At 46.2% G+C, this 22,155-nt stretch overlaps 1 protein-coding gene and 1 long non-coding RNA gene across 5 annotated transcripts in view; one reads left to right on the top strand and one right to left on the bottom strand.

Annotated features, from left to right (window-relative positions):
* GATA6 (GATA binding protein 6) overlaps positions 1-12,343 on the bottom strand; it is a 28,406-nt gene extending 16,063 nt beyond the window's left edge. The window contains exons 1-6 of one of the 4 annotated variants that reach the window (XM_036229897.1): positions 12,238-12,343; positions 9,719-10,884; positions 5,056-5,222; positions 1,579-1,704; positions 680-767; positions 483-586 (exon numbers count right to left, since the gene is read on the bottom strand). In XM_036229897.1, coding sequence (XP_036085790.1) covers positions 483-586; positions 680-767; positions 1,579-1,704; positions 5,056-5,222; positions 9,719-10,847 — 1,614 coding nt within the window. In that variant the 5' untranslated portion in view covers positions 10,848-10,884; positions 12,238-12,343. Of the gene's footprint in view, positions 1-482; positions 587-679; positions 768-1,578; positions 1,705-5,055; positions 5,223-9,718; positions 11,565-12,237 lie in introns of those variants that run through there. The other 3 variants (XM_036229899.1, XM_036229900.1, XM_016163329.2) reach the window with 3 other exon arrangements.
* Positions 12,344-12,398: 55 nt separating this feature from the next.
* LOC118610031 lies at positions 12,399-16,331 on the top strand. The gene is made up of 3 exons (XR_004953684.1): positions 12,399-12,510; positions 13,284-13,958; positions 14,223-16,331. It is a non-coding gene; the product is annotated as an uncharacterized LOC118610031 (long non-coding RNA).
* Positions 16,332-22,155: the final 5,824 nt, after the last annotated feature.

The following is a 22,155-nucleotide window of genomic DNA, read 5'->3' as shown; positions in this document are numbered from 1 at the left end:
AAAGAAAAAAAGCTGAAGTTTATATGATAAACAAAAGCAATTTAAAAAAAAAATCTAAATGAGTGCTGATATATGAAACCACTGAGCTCGTAGTTTTTCTGATCTAATATATATATGTATACATATATATGTGTGTGTGTGTGTATACACACACACACACACACACACACATCAATTCAGATAAAAACCTGGAAATAAAATAATTTAAAGCATTCAATCTAAAACTTTTCATTTTTACTTGGGTTAACTTAATTATAAAAATATGATATAGATCTTAATTAAGAGGTTTGTAAAGCACTTAAGTTTGTCATTTTGTTGACATTTAAATGTAATTTCCTCTAAAAAACTATTCTTAGGTATCAGCTAACTAAACTGAACTGTTGATTTAGATTATTGTACCACCAGATAAGATAAAATTTGAGATAATATACAAGGGAGCTACCCACTAGTTTAGAAAGAATCTATGCTGTTTTAACACTTACCCCTGAGGCTGTCGGTTGTGTTGTAGGAGAAGTATTTTTGCTGCAATCATCTGAGTTAGAAGAGGTGGAAGTTGGAGTCATAGGAACAGAATTATTGCTATTACCTGTGAGTCAAAATTAACCTCATAAATATACATATACACTACCGTTAAGGCTAGCAAATACTTTACAATCAAATAGCATTTTATTATATTTACCAGAGCAAGCCTTTGACTTATTTATGTTCTTAGGTTTTCGTTTCCTGGTTTGAATTCCCTCTTTTTTCATAGCAAGTGGTCGAGGCACCTAAAAAAAATTTTCGCATAGTCCTTACGTTTAAAAAATATTGAAGAAAAAACAACCTTTAATACAACATCAATACTAAAGCCCTCATTTAAAAGAACTTAGCATAAACTTCAATCCAATTTTTATACACACTCAATAGATTCCAACTGCACAAAGACTACACTTCTCCATCAAATGCAGAGATTCCATTAGAGAAATGATTTGCCAGGAAGAAATTATTCGTTTGGTTAATGTTTATTGTTTTAAACAACTTCAATTATAGTGTAAAACCACTGAATATTTGTTTTTATTTGAAAGAGATAATGTATTCTCTTCCTTCTACATATACAAGGTTACTTTCCTTAGGATTGATATGTTTATATTATTTTGTGCTATCCTTAAAATGAAGTACAGAATCTTTCTAACTATAACTATCAAATATATTATTCTTTTGTATAAATGTATTTGATTGCATTCAAAACTTTTAAATGTACTAGTAGTTATTGTGCATTTCTAGTTGGTTCCATGCTTTTTTCTTTGCAGTTTTTTAAAGGGTTACTACCATGTTAAATTCTAAAATGCATTTTTCACATTTTAATCTCTAAAATTGTATTGTCTTACAATGGACATGTGACATCTTAATTGGAATTTTTTGTCTCTCACTGGTATGTAGGATAATAGTTTAATATAATTAATATCCTAGATTCAATAACATGCAAACAGAAAACCAGATTTCCCATTTTCATCCTCTCTGCATTGTTGATTATTTTCTTAACTGAAGCTACGTACTAACTATAATCAACATATATACACATGAGAATATGTGGCGCACCCCATGGAGTTTCATGTAGAGTCCACAAGCATTGCACACAGGTTCACCCTCAGCGTTTCTGCGCCACAAAGTGGTGGTCGTAGTGCGACAGTTGGCACAAGACAATCCAAGCCGCCGGGAGGAAGGCTATAAGGCAGCACAAAAAGTTAGTGTATAGTTTGTAAGTGATTTTTATTTTATGGTACATACATCAATGTATTGTTTTCCTATCATCAACAAACACGTACCTTGTTATTATAAATAAGAAGTCCCTTGAGAAAAAAAATTTGAAATGTAATTAGGCTGACCTTCCTGGATCAACAATAGTGTGCTCAATCCCAAACATACAACTATATGCTCCAGCATATTACCGTACATTATAGAATAACCAGGAAGCAATCACCGCATTGGCCAAAAACCGCACTCACTGTCGTCAGAGGTCAGATATGAGAGTCATGAAATGCAATCAATCACAATCAATGTGTTAAGTGACTTTGGGCAGCCTCCGATTCACCTGAAAACTGAAAATACTTAGGTCTATTTCTCAGATATGTGCAGAAAAATAAATCAGAAACTTTAGAAGGGCATATATATATATATATAAATAAAAATAGACTTTTGAAAATGTACAAAATTTTTGTAAAGAAAAAAATGAAAATTTAACCCAGTAAAGTTCCTCCCCAGAATGGCAAAAATCTAACTTTGTTTTCAAATTACCTAGATAGGCATATTAAAAAACAAAAAACAAAAACAAACAAACAAAAAACAGTGCCATGACTTCAATAAAAAAGTTATAGCAGTAAATTCAAGAACCAAAGCAAGATGGAAGTTATAGAATTTGATAAGTGAGCTACATTGATTAATTTAAGAAACGAAGTCATAAAGAATGAACAACAAAAATAAAAAATGAGCACGTATTGAATATTCACAGATTAAAGGACAGGAATTTCCAAATCCTTTGCTGGCAAATTTAAAAGATAAAATTGAATTTCGCATTTACAATTCACATCCTGTGGTATTACTTCAGCATTGCTCTTTACAGACAAGTTACAAAAACAAAGAGACACTGGTAAGCCTCTTAGTATTACAATATTTTAAGAAGTCAGCACTAAGAAAAAGAATCGATTTGACTTTTGGTTGAAATGAATATGCTTGTCTGACGAGAGAACTATTTGCGAAATTGCTTTGCTAAAATGATGAAAACAAAACCCTACACATTAGGGCTTCTTTTTTTCTTTATGGTAAAAGAAAATAATTTCCTAGGAGAGCACTCCTTTCTCTTAATAAATCTGTAATCAGTGAACTAGGGACAGGAAGGCTCATTTTATGAACAGGTCATTTATGACAGTTTCCAGTGGAATTTGGAGCCAATGTGGAACAAACTTGTTATCAGAATTTGCCATTATAACAAAGAACTTTATGACGGTCAACTGCAGATCATAAGTAAAGCCAGTCCTCATAAACATGTGAAATGAAGGTGAATGGGTTATAAAAGTTCCTTGTAACAAGTGATCTCAGTTATGTTCATCACTGACAAGGAATTCAAGTTACACCATAAATCTTTTATTTTGCAATGTGTTAAAAGTTCAAATTCACAGTGATTGGTTCTGTACTGCTAGCTAAACAAACTTGGGTTCAACATTCTACTTCTAAGGTAGATAACTAAGGTAGATCCATTAAAACCATAATTAAGAATTCCACAAGGAGAACTAATTGATAGACACACCCTTCAATTGGTATCATTTATAACCTATTTACAAAGCACATTGGCTGACCTCTGTTATTGCCAAGACACCTGCTCCCAGAAGGAAAACTAATTGTTTCAGAATGTTAAAAATCATTTTTCTGCTATTTTTACTGGTAAGGACACAAAACAAATGGTACTATCTAAATATGGATGTTACTAGATCTAATTTATAATGCAACTAGAACCTAAATGGCTACTATTCTACCAGTTTTTTTGCTCAGTCTAGAGAAAATGTTACCTTTCCAAGTTCAGCTAGTACTCAGCTCAATGTGCCTTCCAAAATAATAATAATAGTTTCATTGTTAATACATTGACTAATAATACATGAGAACAAAGAACTACCTTGGAATATTTTCCAGCCGCTACTTTTTTTTCAATATCATGCATGTAAGAAAATTGAAAACCAAAGGGAGTCAGGCACTGAAATTAGGGATGGCCTTTGAAGAAAATTTTAAGCTATGGGAGGTTGTAACAAGTTTAAGGCACATACACTCATTAAATTAACCTTGGCCACTTTATTTTAAATGCATTAAAAACAAAAGAACCATAAAACTAATCGGTTCTCCTTAAGGTGTCAGACTTACATTGTGATGCAATTTCACTCTAATCTATTTAACACAAACAACATGTGTAGCATTTGTTCCTGCTAATTAGAGTATAACAATTAAATAAATTACTTGGATACTTAAGATGTCTGGCATCTAACTGTAAAATATTTTACTTTAAAAGGTATTAGAATCTGCGTGCTTGGCTAAACAAATGTTAGCCTTAGAGTGGGGCTTGTGAAAGCTTTATTTTCTCTAATTACTACAGTAGTAAATAGCCTCCCCTAAAAAGAAAAACATATAACAATGACAATAAGAGATTAATCCCTGAAGAAAATCAGAATTCCCATACTTTCAAAAATGAGAAAATGTGTTCGAATGGGCAAAAATCCTCAATTTGAGAACAGACTATTTTTTCTCAAGTTCTATGTAGTTCTTTAAACAGCCAGATTTCAAAATGACAAAGGCTAGAGTAAATAAATTTTCACCAGACTCAAGGGCAATCCAAAAGACAGATGGAATCTGGAGGCTAAAACCTGTCTCACTTCAAGGAGAAGAGGGTAGGAGACCCAGAGGATCCCACAATGAGGCTGTAGGGAGAAAGGGAGTGTGGGTTTGTTGTCATATTCTATCGAGGATGGGGGGACGTTATAATGAGCATGGTTTTTCAAGAATAAAATTCAGACCAGACCAGCGAGTACATAGTGAAAAAAATCTTCCTTCACCTGACCTGGGTCCGGTGTGCTCACGTCTTTCTCCCCAGGGATTACCATCATTACTGATTTCTTGTGTGTCCTTCCAGAATTATGGAATTAATTACAAGAATATACAGAGATATATCAATACAGATTTTTGTACGTTAAAAAAAAAAAAAAACAAAAACAAAAACAAAAGGTAGCACCCTCCACCTTTCTTTTTTCCTGCCTCTCTCATTTAACGATGTCATTTCCTACGTTAAGTACGTGGGGGGAAAAAAGCTTTTCGCTCTCCAGACATACGCCTGTTTCGGGATAACCTCCAGCCCGGGGTCAGAGCATAGAGAATGAAGGGTACAGCTTGGTTCCTACGCTCGTGGAGACCCAGGCGGCCCGGAGCCGCGCCGCACCTGTACCTACGAGGGCGCCCGGGGCCGGCGGGCGGGCAGGGCAGCGCAGCAGCTGCGCCTCTCTGCGCCGGACCACCGGGGAGGGCGGCGCTCGTACTCACCACTCGCTTCTGCGGCTTGATGAGGGGCCGGCTGAGGCCGTTCATCTTGCTGTAGAGACCGCAGGCGTTGCACAAGTAGTGGCCGGTGCCGTCCCGCCGCCAGAGCGGCGTCTGGATGGAGCCGCAGTTCACGCACTCGCGACTCTCGGTCATGTCCTCCAGCATGTCTGCGGTGAGGGGATAATCAAAGGCCGGGTGAGGCCGCGCCGCCCACGCCGCTCCTTGAGCCTCCCCGGACGACCCCCAGTCCCCATAGTCCCAGTGTTGGCGACGCGCTGCCTGCTACCCTGCCTGCGCCCTTCCCCACGGATTTTTCTGCGCAGCAGCCAAGCAAGGACCCAGCTGGTGATGCCCTTATCGACCTGCTGACCATTCTCTGCACCCCTGGGCGCTCCCAGTAAAAACCAAGGAAAGGAGACAGTGCTGGAAGCAGAGCCGCATCTTTTGCCTCCTATCACCAAGGACCTCCGGGTTGAGATGAGCTGTGAGGAGGTTGATTTGGGTCCCCTGACCCATTCGTTATGGCTGTTCCAAGCTTTTCAAAACTGAAATCCATCATAATTACAGTATGCCACTTGCCAAACCGGAGCAAGCCATACAATATTAACACTGATCACTGACCCCGCTCCAGCCCACAAATATCCCAGGACAGTGAGGATGCCTTCCTTTATCTTTCTTTTTTCTTTTAAAAGTATGTACTATATCTGACACCCTTCCTTTTCCCTAGTTAAAAAAATCAACAAGTTTGAATTAGAAATACTGTTCTTCGGCATTTACATCAATTAATTAGAAAATAACTCAGGTCTCCTCAAGTCAAAAAAAACGCACTAACATTAATAGGCACAGAGACAAATGTTAAGTTTTATTTTCATGCCGCAAAGATCAACGCTAAAATATTCGGTTTTGAAGTGGGTCTAATTAGAGCTTCTATATGCAACATTTCCACAAACGGTTGATTTTTTTTATTGATTTAGAAAATTACTAAAACCGTCCCCGTGCTAAATAAAACTGTTTCCTATTTTCCTACACTAAAATCTCAACTTACATAATCTTTCTAAATTACATTTATTTTGCTATTTGGTCAGTTTTCAGAGTTGACAAGTAACGTAAACCTGTCAATTAAAAAACAATCTTGAGTAAATGGTGTAACATTACTTTCCCTAAATTGGTTAAATATGAATGAAAAAATATTATCTAAAATGAAGAGACATTAAGTATTTTAAATAGATTTAAAAATAAACATCTCCTCTAGGGTTATTTATATTATAGTGGGTTTAAATGTTCCAATTTGGCTGTCTTTAAGGAGCATTTCTGAATTCATTTTTAAAGTAGATATACATTACACTTTAGAGGTTTATTTGAAGATTATATGAGCTGCCGAACCTTTTTATTCCTTCTCATTCCCCCACAGTTTACGGCTTCTTTCTACCATTAACTGTTTGTTGTAGATGTTTAAATGTGTCTTTGGAATAAATATTATTTAATTCCATTAATACTACTTACTGTACAAAACAAGTCTCCTTTCTCAAGAAATAAGTTTAAAAGAAACTAGCATCCTACATAACTCAGTTCAAAGTTGTCATGGGGATACTGCAACTTACAACACATCACAAAGATTTATTCTTCTCCGCCCTAAAAGCCACTATTGACTACTACGGTAATCAGTAAAATGCTCAGGACTTCAAGGACACTGAAGTTAAACAAGGTATTTGTCTTTGTTGTTGACTTTAAAATGTTACCTATCAGAACCTCTCTTTCTATAGAGGAGTGGGGCATTCCCTGGAGAACCCAGCCCTATGCCTGGCCTCCTTCCCCGGGACTGGGAACAATAAAGACTCCCAGGAGAAGACAGTGTGAGCTCTCCAGGTAAATCTCTTTAGTCATCTGAAAGCTCAAAGACAAAACTTAAAGTCTGCTTTGAATAAATAAAATTTAGGAAGTTTTCTTATTTTTAAAATAAATTTGATAGCTCCCATTTCCCTTCCTACCTCTCTCAACCCCTCACCCAGCAACTACAATGCTATAACTGATTAAAATAAGAAAAACGTTTTCTAATAAAAATTACAAAATCTGATAGTGCTGAAAGCTCATTCATCAGTTTCCCCCTCCTCATCATCATCTCCCTCCTAACATGGCTGCCTTGAGTGCCCTGGGGAGTGACAAAGTCAGAGGAGAAGGGTTCTTCCAGTGAATGTCATCCCAGGACCCAAAGAATGGAACCGGTTCAGCGGGAACTTAAGAGGGCACTGGGCCCAGGGCCTGAAGGGCTGTGAGGACCCTGAGCTCACTCCAGGACTCCCTGCTACCCACCCACCACCAGAATCAGGGAGAGATGTATGGAGCAGGTTCCCAGAGGCCTCAGCACTGGGCAGGTTGAGAAAGCTCAGCCCTCAAGTTTTAGCCCTGCTGTTTGCATGGATCGATTATTAAACAGTGCCTCCAAAAAAAAAAAAAAATTTTTAAATCAAAGTGGAGAAGCAGGGAATCTAGCTAGGAAGCTGGGATGATAGGCATTGGGGGTTGAGGTCTCCCTAGCATGAGAACAGCAGTGAGGACAATCGAGTCATTTGCCTTTGCCACCACAGACTAGCTTATTCTCACTTAGTAGCTTTCCACCCTCTTTAAAGGCTATGCAAAAGCTTGAGTGTGTTCCTAAACCCCTTCCCGTTTTCTTTTCTTTTTTTTTAAACATACTCTGAGTCTACAGAAGATTTTTCTAATATTGCAATGTGCTATCCTGAAGGTGAAAAAAATTAGTGAACGTATAGGCTAAGTTTAAAATGAAAAGAAACTTATAACTCACCTGCAACCACACCCTACTACCTCTAAAAGATTTTCCACACAGAACCAGTTACCTTAAATATCCAAAGATGCCAATTATGCCTTTTGGACTACCTCTCTTTCTCAGTCCTGTGAAATGCTAGAAGACTAGGAGAAAGGAATATGGAGATGCTAAGGTGTGTCACCAAACTGGCAGAGCTTCACTATCTTGATCCAGTTGCAACTCCCCTTTACCCAACTCACACACCCTTTCAGAGTTCCTGCTGGATTTCTGACTGACAAAAGCCTCACACCCTCACACCCCTTCCCGTCCTTTGAAGATCCCTCATCTCCCAGTCTGTCTGCCTCTGGAAGCCAGACGTGGGTCCCTATGCACCAAGAACAGTAACAATGCTCGCTGTCTCTCGCTGTCTCTCCCTGTCTCAAGTCTACTCAAAAGAGCAAACCTCTACAGGATCCTCCACTTCCCACTCTACATACAAGATTAAGATGGTCTCCAGAGACAGCTTTGCAGGGGAAACAAGGAATTTTGAGACCAAAATCTTAGAGGGAGTGGAAGAGTTTGTTGCTCCCTCCCAGTGTTACTAGGAAAATGCTTTTCAGATCAGATCCTTCATGTTCAGGCTACTAGAGTTTCCAACATGTTTTTTGAACCCAAGGTTGACAATGCCTCACTTTATTCTATCTAATCGGGGTCCCTAAAAGACGTGTTGTCCCTAAATAGAGGGCTGAGGTGCCTATGAACATTCCAGACCTGGGGTGTGAGAGCATCAGGTAGGATCATGTAGGCTAATGTACCTCTTTCGTCATTGCCACCTCTGTAGCTCCCACAGCTCCCCTCAAACAAACAGCCAAAAAAAAAAAAAGTTTTGTCTTAAGAGATAGGTTATCAAACAGGTTGGATATAAAGAGAGACCTGTGAAAGTACCAAGAAGGATCCACAATGCTGCAGTTGAGGAAAGAAGCGGAAGCGTGTTCATCAGGCCAGACACAGTTCAAGCAGTCCCCTCTTTAAGCAGAACAAAACACTTCAAAATGGAGGTGTTTCCAGGTATTTTGAGGATTATTTTCCTACTTCACCCCAAATTGCGCTAAGACACTGGAATGGCAGTATGAGGGGAAATGGAAACTGAAAAATTGGTGAGCTCAATTCTACAAATTGGATCCCTGGATCCCAACAGCAGCCCCAGACACCCCCTCCCAGCTCATGGCAACTCAAAGCCCCCGCCCCCCACTAGCTTTCCCGCGCGATAGTCACAAGGCTGCCCAGGTGTCCAGGTGTCCTCTCTCTTCTTTCCCTCTCTCTGAAGGAGAGGTGGGGATGCCAACTAGGTCCTTAGGTCCTTTTCCACTGGGAAGCCCTCTTAAATACTCTCCTTGAGGAAAGCACAACTTCTCACCTTTGCAGACTATATGTACATTTGAGGACAGGGTGAATTAAGTGCCCAACACTATTAAACTTACTCCCCAAGTGGAGTCTCCCACTCCCGAAAATTAGTGTCTGACACAGGGGTAAATTAGTGTCTGAGACAGGGTTCGGGCCCAGTTGGTTCCCTCGCAGTATCATTTTCTAAATGCCCACCCAATCCACTATTCATCAAGTTTCTCGAGGTTCTCCTAAGCACTAAGATATATATCTGCATTCAGTCTCTTTCATAGAAAGGGAACTGAGACAGTCCACAAAATAGAAGCACCATATCAACTCTGCTAGACTCCGGTCGCGCAGCCGCAGGTCGACAAATGCTACCTGGGGCCAGGCCGACCTCTGCGCACCCGGACAGAAAGCCCCGAAATCAGGGCTCAAATCAAGTTGCTGCTCCACACCCACTTGCGTCCCAGAGCCTCAAATCCCCCCACGCCCACCATGCGGCGCGACCCTTACCTGCGCTGGGGCCCCGCGGCACCGGGAGAGGGGCTCCGGCGCGGGTCTGCAGGCTGTGCAGCACCGGGGTCTCGAAGGGTCCTGCAGGCCAGGCAGGCGTCAGCGGCGCACCCACGTAGGGCGAATAGGGATTCGGGTGGTGGTGGTGATGGTGGTGGTATGTCCCGTTCAGCGGCCGCGCGGCCGACAGCGAGCTATACTGGTGCTCGCGGCCGCCCATGGCCGCCAAGCTACTGCCGCCGCCACCGCTCACGCCGCCCGCGCCCCCGCCGCCGGCCGCTGCGTAGCCCCCGGGGTCCCGCGCCGCACCGTTGGCCATGGGCGGGCTGGACGAGTAGGGGAAGCGCGCCGAGACGTGCGCCGCGGCCGAGCCGGCGCTACCGGGCCCCGCGGCCCCGCCGCCCGCCGCGCCGCTCGCGCTGCCGTACGGCGGGCTGTCAGCCGAGGCCTGCGGCCAGCCGGGGTGAGCGCCCGCGCCGCCTGCGTGATTGGCAGGCCCGCTACCCGCCCCCTGCAGGTACGGCAGGCCGGGTAGCATGGAACCCACGCGAGTCGTGGGCACGTAGACTGGCGAGCTGGCCGCCGCCGCCGCCGCTGCCGCGGCAGCCGCCGAGTGCACGAAGCCGCCGGGCGCGCCGTCGTAAGCGGCCGGCCCCTGGCTGGAGAGGGCGGCGAGGGTCTGGTACATCTCCTCCGGCTGCTCGGGTGCGAACGGACTCAGCTTGGCGCCGCGGCTGGACCACAGCAGCTTGCTGGCAGTCGCGGCCTGGTCGAGGTCAGTGAAGAGCAGGAGGTCCTCCCAGCTCGACAGGGCGCTCCCGGGGCCAGCGACCCCGGGCGCCGAAGGTCCGTGGGGGGCCCCGAAGGGATGCGAGGCGTAGGGGCTAAGCAGCAGCGATCGTGCCGGGGGTCCCGCCGCCGTCTCCGTTTCGAGCTGTGGCGTCCTGCAGCTGCTGGCGCCGCTGGGGCCGCGTTCCCCACCCCGAGAGCAGCAGGAGGAGGAAGAGGAGGAGATGGGGGAAGGCGGCGTAGAGAGTTCCCGTGCTGTAAAGCCTCCGGAGTCGCTGGCGTCCGCAGCCGCGGTCCCGAAGCGCTTCGGCAGGCACCAGCCGCCGTCAGTCAAGGCCATCCACGGTCCGGCGCCGCTGCAAGCTGACGTCTAGCTCCTGAGACAGGGAGACAGGGACGAGAGGAGAAATAAAAAGGGGTTACCAAAAGCGCGTGCTGTACGGCATCTCACTTCCACTCCCATTCTAGCTAATAAGATTCCTCAAAGATCCTGTTTCTGCTTTGGAGCCTGCGCAGCCGCCACTGGATCTTCCAAGGACGGGGATACCCGCCCTTTCTTACTGGCACCGCTCGGGTCCTCTCGCCCTCCTCCGCGCCCACCCCCTCCGCAGCATCCTTCATCCGCGCGCACGTCAGAGACCAAGGAGACTGCGAGACTGAACGAGGTTTTCCTTCCTCCCCAAAGTGGCTCCCTGCGGGCCGATGGCACACCAAATAACTTTTAAGTAGCTTCGCGTGTCGGCGCTACCTTATCCCGCCTCTCTGAGGGTGCCCCTCACCCGGAATGTCTCAGTGTGAAGGTTGCCCGCGTGAAAATCATTAGCGTTAGGAAGGCAACCTGTCTCCGAAAACGAAACCGCCGCGTTCTCCCACACTGGCTTTCCCAGAGTTTCCCGAACTGCTCTGACAAGACGGAACGCGAGCCCCAGAGAGAAATGCAACTCAGCCCGGGGAAGGTGGGGCGCCGGGGCGGGGACAGCAGTCTTAGACCTTCCGGGCACAGGCAGTGTGGGGTGCCGCGGGGCGCCCGCGGGGCTGAGTCTCGCCCAACCTTCGTCCTGCCCGCGGCGCCACACACCTCAGACGCCGCTCGCGTTGCAGCCGCCAGCGCGTGCGCTTATGTACACCGGACCACCCCAGCCTACCCCGCAGTCATCCCCAGCGGTGGAAAGGCCAGACCGTTCCGGAATCGGACGTAGTGGGGTGGAGCGGAGCGCAGAGAAAAGGAGGGGAGACGTGAGACCGCCCCTCAGCCAAAGCCACCCCAAAGGGGAGAGCAGGAGGAATAACAGACTCAGAGGGGGTCGAGGAGGGAGGCGAAATGCAGCCGGACAGGCCTTCTAGGGGCTGCCTTTCCAAATCGATTGAGGTTTTTGGCGATAACCATACTAAAGTGAATGCTCACACACAGACCTGGGATAGATGGCAAGAAAAAAGTCTCTTTGCCCGCCCGACTGGGGCTCCCGCCCCTTTGCGCAAAGATAACTCCGAGATAAGGCTGCGCGCAGATAAGCGCTTGAGGAGAAGAGGAAAAAACAGCAGAAGTTAGTGCGCGGTGTCCCGGGAACCTGGGAGCCGCTGTAGCCTGCCCGGAGTGGAGAAGGGAGACACCCTCGGAGCCGACCGCGGCCCGCAGAGGGCCCGAGAGCCGAAGCCCAGGGTCCTGAGACGGGTGGTGGGGAGAAAGGAGGAAAGAGGGGTGGCACAAGCAAGAGAGAAAGCAGCCAAACCTCGGGCGGGAGCTGCGCATGGAGAACGGCCGCGGCGGAGGGTGCTCTCGAGCGCAGAGAGAAGCCGAGGGCGCAGGCAAGGCGAGCGCGAGTCCGGGGTCTGCTGCGCTGCTGGTGAATAAAAAGGAGAGAGGAGGCGCCTCTTACTGCTCTGCCGGAAAACTGCAGCCTGCGCTCCTGATTGGACTCACCGAGCCCTAAACAAACAGCGCTCGCCGAAGGGTGCCAGGCTGTGGGTCGGAACTGCACTCTGCGAGCAGCTGGGCGCTAGAGGTGAAGAGGAGGTGGAGGAAAAGGAGGAGGGAGCGAGGGGAGGAGAAAAAAGAGGGTGGGGAGCAGACGGAGGGCGGCGGGGGGAGGGGAGCGCGCCTCCATGGCAGACAATGAGCGCAGCGCAGCCTGCAAGTGTGAGCTGAGCTGCGAGCACTGTACCGGGAATGGGAGCGAGTGCATCCAGGGGGCGCCGAGCCCAGGGACGCCCGGGGAGGGGCCATGGTGGCAGAACTCCTGACCTGGCAGGCGACCCACACCCATCCTTTGGCGGAGCACTTTCCTCTGCCCCTACTTACACACGCACTCACGGGAGTGGAGGTGGCACAGAAGTTGGCTGTGTACAAGCCCCGCGCTGCCACCGCCTCGGGAGGGACACGCCAGCTCCCGGGTCAATGTACCCCCAAAATAGGGTTACATTGCTCTCCTGGCCTTCTCCACGCCTCCTTCCACATTAAATAAGATTTTTTTTCTTTTTTCTTTTTTCTTTTTTTTTCTTTTGCTCCACATTTGTGTCTGACCTACCTTAAATTTTCCCCGACCTCTTCTCAACAGTCTGTGGCTCAAGTCTTGATGACCGTCTTAGTCGAGGCTCTTATGATATGAGAAGGAAGGAACTGGGTGCCCAGCTCCCTATTTCTGCCTTGCTTTTTAAGAAATATACTAAATTCCTGGGAAGTTTCGGGAAGTTCACGCCAGCCCTTCCCAGCTAACCTTTGAGACTTTTAATTTGGGGTCGTTGTATACTTAACGTTAATTAGTAAATGGTGTACTAGGTTGGTCCCTGAGGTGCACAGGATGGAAAAGGACTTTCACGCCAGTCGCGCCCACAGATGCTCTCTGAGATTGGGTGTCCCGTTTGCTCTGAGCTTTCCCTGGAGAACTTTAGGTAAGTCTCAGATAAATCATTGGAAAGAAGAGAGAGGGGTGTCACCTTCCCTGGACCCAGCGAGAAATACCACTTCCAACCCCCACCCTCACATACACACCCCTTCTTCGCTACCTCCAAATGATTATCACAACTGTGTACAAACTGATACGGTCCTTAGCCGGCAAAGGGACTGGAAATAAACGTCGCGGGGTTATCAGCGCCGATCTGTCATCAACGAGTCGCGCGGCCGCAGGTTCCTCGGCAGCAGGAGCCCGCATATTAGGTCTTGCTCCTTTCGCTCACGAAAAGGATTTCTTCCGACAGACGTGACCCCAGAAGGCTGGCAAGAGAAAATTTTAATTAGGGCAGGAGGAGTTGCTTTGTGGGATTGGATTTTTACACTTTTTTCAGGTACATCGAAGTAAATGATTTTCTAAAGGTCAGCCTCCCATGAAAGGGTTTGTACTGTTTTTGTTTGTTTGTTTTGTGTTTTTCCAGTTGTGGGAGAAGAGCCTCAGCAGAGTTGAACCGGAATAAGCAGGGACGTGGTAAAATATGGTTTCAAAAGATTGTGAGACCTGTAAGGCTCTAAGTGTGTGTTTCCACTCAGTATAACTGTGAGCTGTGAACCTGTGTGTCCTGGGGGGGGGGGGGAGGGGGACAGGGCCTGGAAGCATGGGGGGAGGAGGGCGCAGAATAGAGTAAGTCGGTGACATTTTTTCCCCATTCTTCGATGTAAATTGATGCTAAACACTTCTGAATTTTACATTGCTACTGAGAAGATCCATAAACTGTTCTCATCCAATTTAGTCACTTTTATTACATTCTTCTCTGCCTCCCCCAGCCACTGCGATGGCTCCCAGTTTCCGTGTGGCTGCATTTCGGAAAGGCTGAAACTAGAAAACTCTGGAAAGGAGGCTGGCGACAGGAGCAGGATCCAGGGGCTTTAAATTTTAACCTGAGTTCGATCGAGTGGGATAACCAGAAGAGAGCCTGGCGTCCGCTGACCGCATAACTCCGACCTGGGCTTCGAATGCCTGCCTTTCTTTTGGTTTTTATGTGAGTTCCAACCAAATTTTTAAATAGACTGAGTTTTGCAGAAGCCCCTTCGTAGGCATTACAGAAATGTTGTAGACATTTGATTTCCTCTGAGTCCAGCTGTTTTTAAATATTTCTCAGGTTTGCTCTTAAAAGCAAAAGTTTCCTTTTCTTAATTCAATCTCAGTGAAATAATTTCTAATAAAGACGAGTTAACAAACAAATCCTTTGGCTATGTTGTAGAGTCCAGACTGTGAAGGGCCTTCAAGCGGGAGCCCCTGGGAGATCCAGCCCGGCTGTGTGTGTTTGGTTACATTTGCAAGTATGGGAGTGTCTGTGTGAATTTCCTTGGACAATAACTAACCCCCAGGATCTGCTTTCCCGAATCTCAGCAGCAGCGGTGAGAGGGTGCATTGGCCCCCGGCACCACTGGGACAGAGGTGAGCGGTGGGAGAGACACTGACCGAGTCCCAAATGTGATGGCTCTAAGGACTCGAAGGGACCTGGCATTTTACCCTCCAGATTCCAAATCTTTTTAACATCTCCTAAAACAAAGAGGGGAGGGAGTAGGTCATTCTTTGCTTTTCTGCAGGGTCGCAATTATTTTTTCGGGTTTTGGGGGCGGTTTAGACTGATTTTCCAACCAAAGGAGGGAGTAGGTAGTGAAATGATTTTCTTGTCAGTTAATTTAAAATAAAACAAAACTGTTTAACCCGTAGAGTTTATTCAGCCAGAAAACCAAGTTGCCTGAATTTTTCAATTTGCAGTTTTCCCATCTCATAGGCTTTGGACCTGGGGACTAAACTCCCGCAAATTTTCAAAGCCATCCCCCACGGGCCCCAGGCCCGGTCGCTTTGAGTTTCCTCTAAGCGCCCTAGCAGGTCCCGGAAGGTGGGGGAGAATAGGAGGTGCAGAGAAAGGACTGCACCGCAAACTAGGGAGCAAACGGAGCTGGAGAAGGCCCCCCAAAGTGCTCCAGGTAGACAGGCTCTTAGAAGTTGTGTTTTCTTTGTGGTTTTGTTTCTTTCTTTTCTCTTTCCTTTTTTTGTCCCCTTTGCTTTCTTTTTTCCTTTTCCCTCCGCCTGTCTCTTCTTTTGGGGTTTACTAATCTGGAACGAAATCGTTTGTCTCGGGACTACATAGACCTAAGGGGTAGCCCCTTCACAGCAAACACCCCCCACCTTCCCCGCCTCTTTCCTCACCCTCAGAGAGGGGCTGACTCTGGGGCGCGGCCTGTCCCCAGGGCTGATTTATTTGGGCCGGGCCACACCACTATTCGCGATTCGAATTCAGCCAGAAAGCAGCAGCCAATTGGGCAGGGGGCGGAGGCTTTGCTGCCAAACGAGAAACGGTGTTGGGGGACTCAGTCGTGCGCTGCTTCCGGAGAAGCAACGAGACCCCGAGGACCCGCGTCACCATACGGCTTTACTCCCGCCTATTTAAGCTCGTTATTTTGTCATTCGACAAAGCTCCTAGCTGCTCCAGCGACGTTTCAGAAAGAAAAAGAATACAACGTTAGACTTAAAACATAGTTTTAACTTGAGAGGATTTTTTTCTTTAACCAGATTTATGCGGCCTTCTCCTTTATACCATATTTTCTCCTGTCCCGGAGACGCTTTGGCCGAAGGACATGGGGTTACCTAGACGCCCCCATCCCCGCCCGCGTTCGCGCACACTTGCCCCCACTCAGCGGCGGTCAGTCCAACGCAGACCATCTCCCGGAGTCCTGACGGCGGTTTCTTGGGGATTTTGTTGGTGGCGGTTTGACTTGGATTTTAATTCTCGAAAACCCAAAAGTACTCTTTAGAAATGTCAGGTGGTGGCTGCGGAAGCGCGAACACTGCACACAGCCCAGAGGTTGCCCCAACCCCCCGCTCCGGTTTTCCGCCCCCTCGCCCCGCCGCCGGTCACTTTGGGTACAGAACACGCAGCGCCAACCCTGGGCGCCGGGCCGCGGGAATCAAGTCTCCCGCGCGCGGCGGCCGCAAGCCGAGCCCCGTGGCCCCGCGCCCCGCGCCCCGCAGCCCCGCGCCGCCCCCCGCGCGCCGCCGGCGGCCGCCAGCGCGGCGCGGAGGTGGGCTAGCTACGGCGGCGCACGAAAGGTCACCGCGGTGGCATTCCTCTCCGCGCGCTGTTTACGTGACTTAATGTACTTCATACGCCACGGGTAAGTTAGGGCCGCGATAAGGGGGCGGCCGGGGCAGAGTCGCTGTAAAAGCCCCACGCTGGGCGCCTTCGAGCCCTCCCCTCATCCATTAACCTTTTTACTTTCTTCTCCCCTCTCTCTTTTAAAGCTTGTTATCTAGGCCACCCAATGACCGACGAAAGATTTTCCCTCCCTGCTTCTCCCAAGGCCGCTTTAAACCAAATAAATTTAGCTATTAAGGGCCAAGATGTCTGACAAAAGATCGAAAGGTGTCTTTCTGTGATCGCTTAAAGAAGCGAAGGAGAAGCGGGTGGCTCGCGGATCCGATAAAGGCATTCCACCCCGGCGCCGGCCTTCCTCCCCTAGGCCTGAATGTGCCCTGACACCCTGAGATCTCCACTTGAGCAGCCCAGAACTCCGATGGGCCCCGCGGGACCTCGGGCCGTAGCACGGGGAATGTGAAGGCCCCGGGCTGTCGGGTCTGGGGGTGTTAGGCTCTGGGGTCTGGGAAGCCGGGGAACCCTAGGCCGAAGCTGGGCTCCCAAAGGAGCCCCCGCTGCACTTTGCAGAAAAACTAAACCAAGTTCAGTGGGGCCTAAGTTACCATCCCATTTTGATTATTTTCTGATACTGAATAATACTACAAAGCCAAACTTCCCTACCTTTCGGCCCGCACTCCCTGCAGTTTTTCTGAGGCCAGTGTTACCTACACATCTCTGGTCGCGGGTAGTAGACACTCTTTTGAACCCCAGTCAGAACGTGATGGCTGAAACCCCGCAGCTGGATTAGACCCAAATGGGAGGGTGTGGACTGGCGGACTAACTGCGCACAGGTGGGAGGCAGAGGTCCAATCATTCAGTCATCCTCAGGTTGGGTATGGTTATGAAGTGCAGTATTTATTATCATTATTAATTACTACTGGCATCACTATGTAAAGCCTAGGGCTGCCAGCTGGGCCGGGGCCCTGCCCCTGGGGTGATCCCTTTCCTTTAACCAAAGATGAATCTGGGAATATCCAGTTTCCTGATCCAGGACTGGAAAGTGGGCTTGGGGAGTGAAATGCCATGTTTTCGAGTTTCATCCAGAATTGTCTGTCCTCCCCTTAAGTAGATGGAGCATTTCCCATCCTCCAGTCTCCCATTTGCCTTTTCTGTCACTTTGAATATGATAAATTAAGAAGCTGTGCGTGGCATATGAGACCTCCCTTAACTTCTGTGCAATGGGGGGCTTATTCCCACGTTTTCTGCCTTACCTCATCTGTTCTTCTCTGTCGAAGCTGGAGACAGGGCTTTGAATTCCAAAAATCAATCCAGCATCTTTAGCTTCTGTCTGTCACCTCATGCTGGGCCCAGAAGTTAAAGATGACTCTTTTCTCCTCTCTCCCTCCAGATAGGGTGAACTCCAAAATCATCCACCTTATCTAAACCTTTCTCCTCATCCAGACTCCAGGGTAGGGAGAAATCAGATCATTAGAGAGAAAGGGATGATTTCTATACCCCAAAAAGTGAACGTGATCCAAAAGTTGTAGCCTGCTAAACAGGGAGAACCTGAGCTTTCCCTGGATTTTGCTGGTGTCACTAGATGTACAGGCAATGCCAATTCTAGGGTCAGGGCCCAGATGCCACTGGCCTAGATTAGTCTCAGGTCAGAGACCTTTCTTGTGGGGCGGGCGGGGGGGCCCACCCCGGGGCCCCCACCCTGGGGTGGGTGAGATTGTTAAGGGGCAGCAGAAAAAGGAGGTGATAGGGTTTGGGAAATTTACTAAGTAACTAACACTCCTCTCTAAGTCAATTAAAGCGGAAAAAAGGTGCCAGGAAATAAAAAGTTATTGCATTTGCCACCCAGAAATATGACCTCTCCATTCAGCTATGTGACAAATATGCAGAGAATTAGGACCAAAGAGTTGTCTACCTACATGCAGTCCTGCACTTACCCAGCAGTACTGAGTATACACTGTGTAAAGGAGAACTAGAGGAGTTCGCCTCTAGTTTTGAAGTGTTTACAGTCTAGAAGGTTGGCACTTCTATAGAGCCAGTCAGGCAAAGTACCACAGACAATTTCCAAGATGGAGGATGATGCCTGAGTCTTTTTTCTTCTCTAGTAAAATACCCAAGTTCAGATTGTGCTCTAGGCTTCATGGTAAATTTGAAAAGAAGGGCATCACTCTAGCTCACACACTGAGGGACTTTCTAGAAGCCCTAACTCTAGGCCAGCCTGCCTGGGTTTGGATCCTGTCCCCGCCACTTACTAGTTGTGTGATTAGTAACAACAAGTTGCCTAACCATTCTGTGTCTATACCCTCATCTATAAAATAGGGATGATAAAAGTACCTCCCTTATAGGATTGTTGAGAAGATTAAAAGATTTTTTATATGTAAAGTGCTAATAGTACCTGGCACATAGTAAGCACTGTTTTATTAACGTGTAGTGTGAACTGTTATTACTAATATCTACAGTGTAATAGATTTGCATATCCTACACCAAATTTTAACTTCTTGTAGGACCCAACTGACCCCCTGGAGCCAAATTCCCAGGAAAGAACTTCTTTGAGGCCGCTGTTCACCACAGGTTTTAGGCTTTTCCTATGTGCCAGCAGTGAAGACTTTATTTATTGCATTATGGTAGGAAAGGGGGGAGGAGGGAGGTGAGACAAAAAGGTTCTTTACTTGCTTTTGGCTCCTTTGAAGAGGAAACATTCCTTGTTGTTCCCCTTGCAAATGCCAGCAACAGACCAACATCTTCTACAGAATGAAGATAGTAATCTTGAGGCTCATCCTCTGCTCCGGGAAAAGAATCCCAGTCTTAGCAGCACCCGTCCCTGGAAACTTCTTTCTGGCAGTAGATAGGAGTGAATTAACAGATGGGGTCATGAAGGGGAGCCACTGTGAGGACTGGCGTTAGATATGGGGGGAGGGAGGGTCCGCGGGGAGTGGGGGGGGGGGACTAATTAAATTGACCCGGCCAGCTAACTATACTTCTCTCATGCTTTTGACCTTTCAGTTTGGTGTTGCTCTGTATGTAGGACGTTATTCTACTTTAATCACATTTTTGTTGAGGAACAAAACAATAAAGATCTGTGAAGAGCTATGGAATACACTACTTTTTCCCAGTTTTATTTACAACAGAACACACTAGCGACAGAGGAAAATCTAGGCTATTCCAGACGTTTATCAGCTGATTTTCTTTTTGCTTCTTTTTTCTTATAGCATCCCATCTTCTAAAACAAGAGTTAAACCTAAATCATGAAAACTTAAAAAAGAGAAGTCTGTGGGTCATAACAAAGAATATTATTCTCTAGATAAAATGACAGGGAAAGAGATTTGTTTTTCAGCAGGCAAAGTCTGGAGGGAACATAAAAGTCTTCCCCTCCCTGCAGGTTTTCAGCCGGGTTTGTGCCCAGAGCCTGTTTTTCTCTTGTCTCTGACAGTCTTGATCTTCTCTACATTTGATTTACTGAGTGCTGTCATTTCTCTGCTCTTTACTTTCACAATCACACATTTAAACCTGATAAAGTTCAAGACCCTGAATACTTGCAGCTTTCCTAGATTTACAGTCCTCCTGCCCCCCACCCTGGCCAGCGGTCTGAGGCTGATTGAATCCTCATGGACAGAAGCCATGGGGGATGAGCAAAGAGCCAGTGGATCCAGGAGAGCTGGGTCCATAGGGAGCATTAGATATAAGGGGGAAAAAGAACTAATTAAATGTCAGCTTTGTTATCCAAAGCAAACCTTGGTAGCTTCCTTCCCCTCGAAAGTGAATGTCAACGTCTTCTCATTTTTGGTCCAGCTTCCAGTTTGTAACCTGTGTGTGGGAATGTACAGGAACTGTAACTTACAAAATTTAGAATTGATGAGAATTGGAGGCAAAATCATGGGCAGCTGGCATGAGTTCCCCCATCTTCCTGGATCTACTAAACAGATTTGTGATTGAGGGCAAGACACTTAACCTCTCAGTGCCTCAGTTACTCCACCTATAAAAAGGTAGAAATATTACTTTCTGTAAACATTAATCACAAACTAAGGACTTGGGTCCTCCTTGTGTGTAGCTCTGTCAGGACCCCAGAAAGACCATTGGCATATGTCTGACCTAGCTCTTTGGTCTCCGTCGGGTTAAATAGAAACCTACCAATTAACTTAAATACTGTACCAATGAACTAAACAAAAGGAATGATTTATCTTCAAAGACAGAACAATTACCTTAGGCTCACGTTTTCAAACCACTGAAATGTCTTGTAACAGAAGATGCTCTCTAAATAATCTGTTCTTAGCCTATAAATATATAATAAGTCAACTAAATCACAGAACACCTATGAAAAAGAATCACTAACAATGAATGCTCTTATTTCAAATGTGCTTATTATCTGAAGACTTCAAATTTACTAAATGAGTAATTATTTTACATGATTTAATGTTTTTATTTATCTTGAACAGAATTTTCTGAGTAAGGTAAACATTTTAGGTAACAGCAGTTTAAATAGGTCTTTAAAAAACAATCACTGTTTCAAGACCATAAACTAAAAAAGGTGTGATTTCCGCCCCCCCCCTTTAAAATTTATATTCTAAAGAAAGTTAAACTATCATAATATCTAAAGGAAAAATTATATTCACCTGTTAGGGAAGAAAGCAGAAGTGTTTCCTACCTTCTTAAGAAGGTGTTGTTGTTGCTGTTTTGTTATTGTTGTTGTTGTTTTAAAACTATCCAGTCAGGAGACACTCGCCAGAATATATTCTATGATGTTGCTTTTGCCTGTCCATAATAAACTTGGCTTAATGGATAGCAAATCACTTTCTATGTCTACTCCTGAGCCAAATTACTGCTCTGTTTATAATACCGCAAATTAAAGACATACAATTATCCAACAAAAACAGTGTGAATATTACACCACTTTAAAGAATGACTACCACAAAGCCAGTGCCCAGCAGACTCTAGCCAAAAACCACAGTGTGGATCCACAAATAAAGCTGTCAACCTCTGCATTCAAAGGCATCTTTCTATAAAGAGCTCAACATGCTCTGGGCAGAAATGAAAAAGTCTAGTGACTCGGAAAGAGCCTACCAAGGGTTGAGCTTGTGGGCCAGTAGCAGAATGTGTCTGTACCTCAGCACTGCAGCTAGATTAAGCACCTGTACTGAGGTCTGTGTTCAAATCCCAGCTCTACAGCGTGCCCTCTCCCTAGCTGTGTGTCCTTATGCAAGTTCCTTAATATCTCTATTTGCCATCTCCCGCATCTTATAAAAAGGGGTGGAAATAACAGTAACCACCTCAAAGAATAGTTATGGAGACTAAAAGAGTTAATATTTACAAAGTGCTTAGAAGAGTGCCTGGCTCAACATGTAGGCTATTTGAACTGTTTGATGAATAAATGAAAATATAAACTTCTATTTCAGACCACCTCTTAAGGGGGAGAGAGAGAGAAGAGAGCACAAACCAAGGCCTCAAAAAAGTCAGGTGGGAAGTGATCAAAGGTTAAAGAAAAGATATGAGGAAAAGCCTTGGAGAATGTCAGACGTTTCCTACTAGAAATAATTTAAGATCATAAACTCAGCCTGTCTGTATATAGCACTTTCCGATGTCCTATCTTCACAATGACAAAT

Source organism: Rousettus aegyptiacus, unplaced genomic scaffold, assembly GCF_014176215.1.
Source record: "Rousettus aegyptiacus isolate mRouAeg1 unplaced genomic scaffold, mRouAeg1.p scaffold_m13_p_12, whole genome shotgun sequence".
NCBI classification, from domain to species: Eukaryota; Metazoa; Chordata; class Mammalia; order Chiroptera; family Pteropodidae; genus Rousettus; species Rousettus aegyptiacus.
This window is presented reverse-complemented; position numbering and strand designations above follow the sequence as displayed.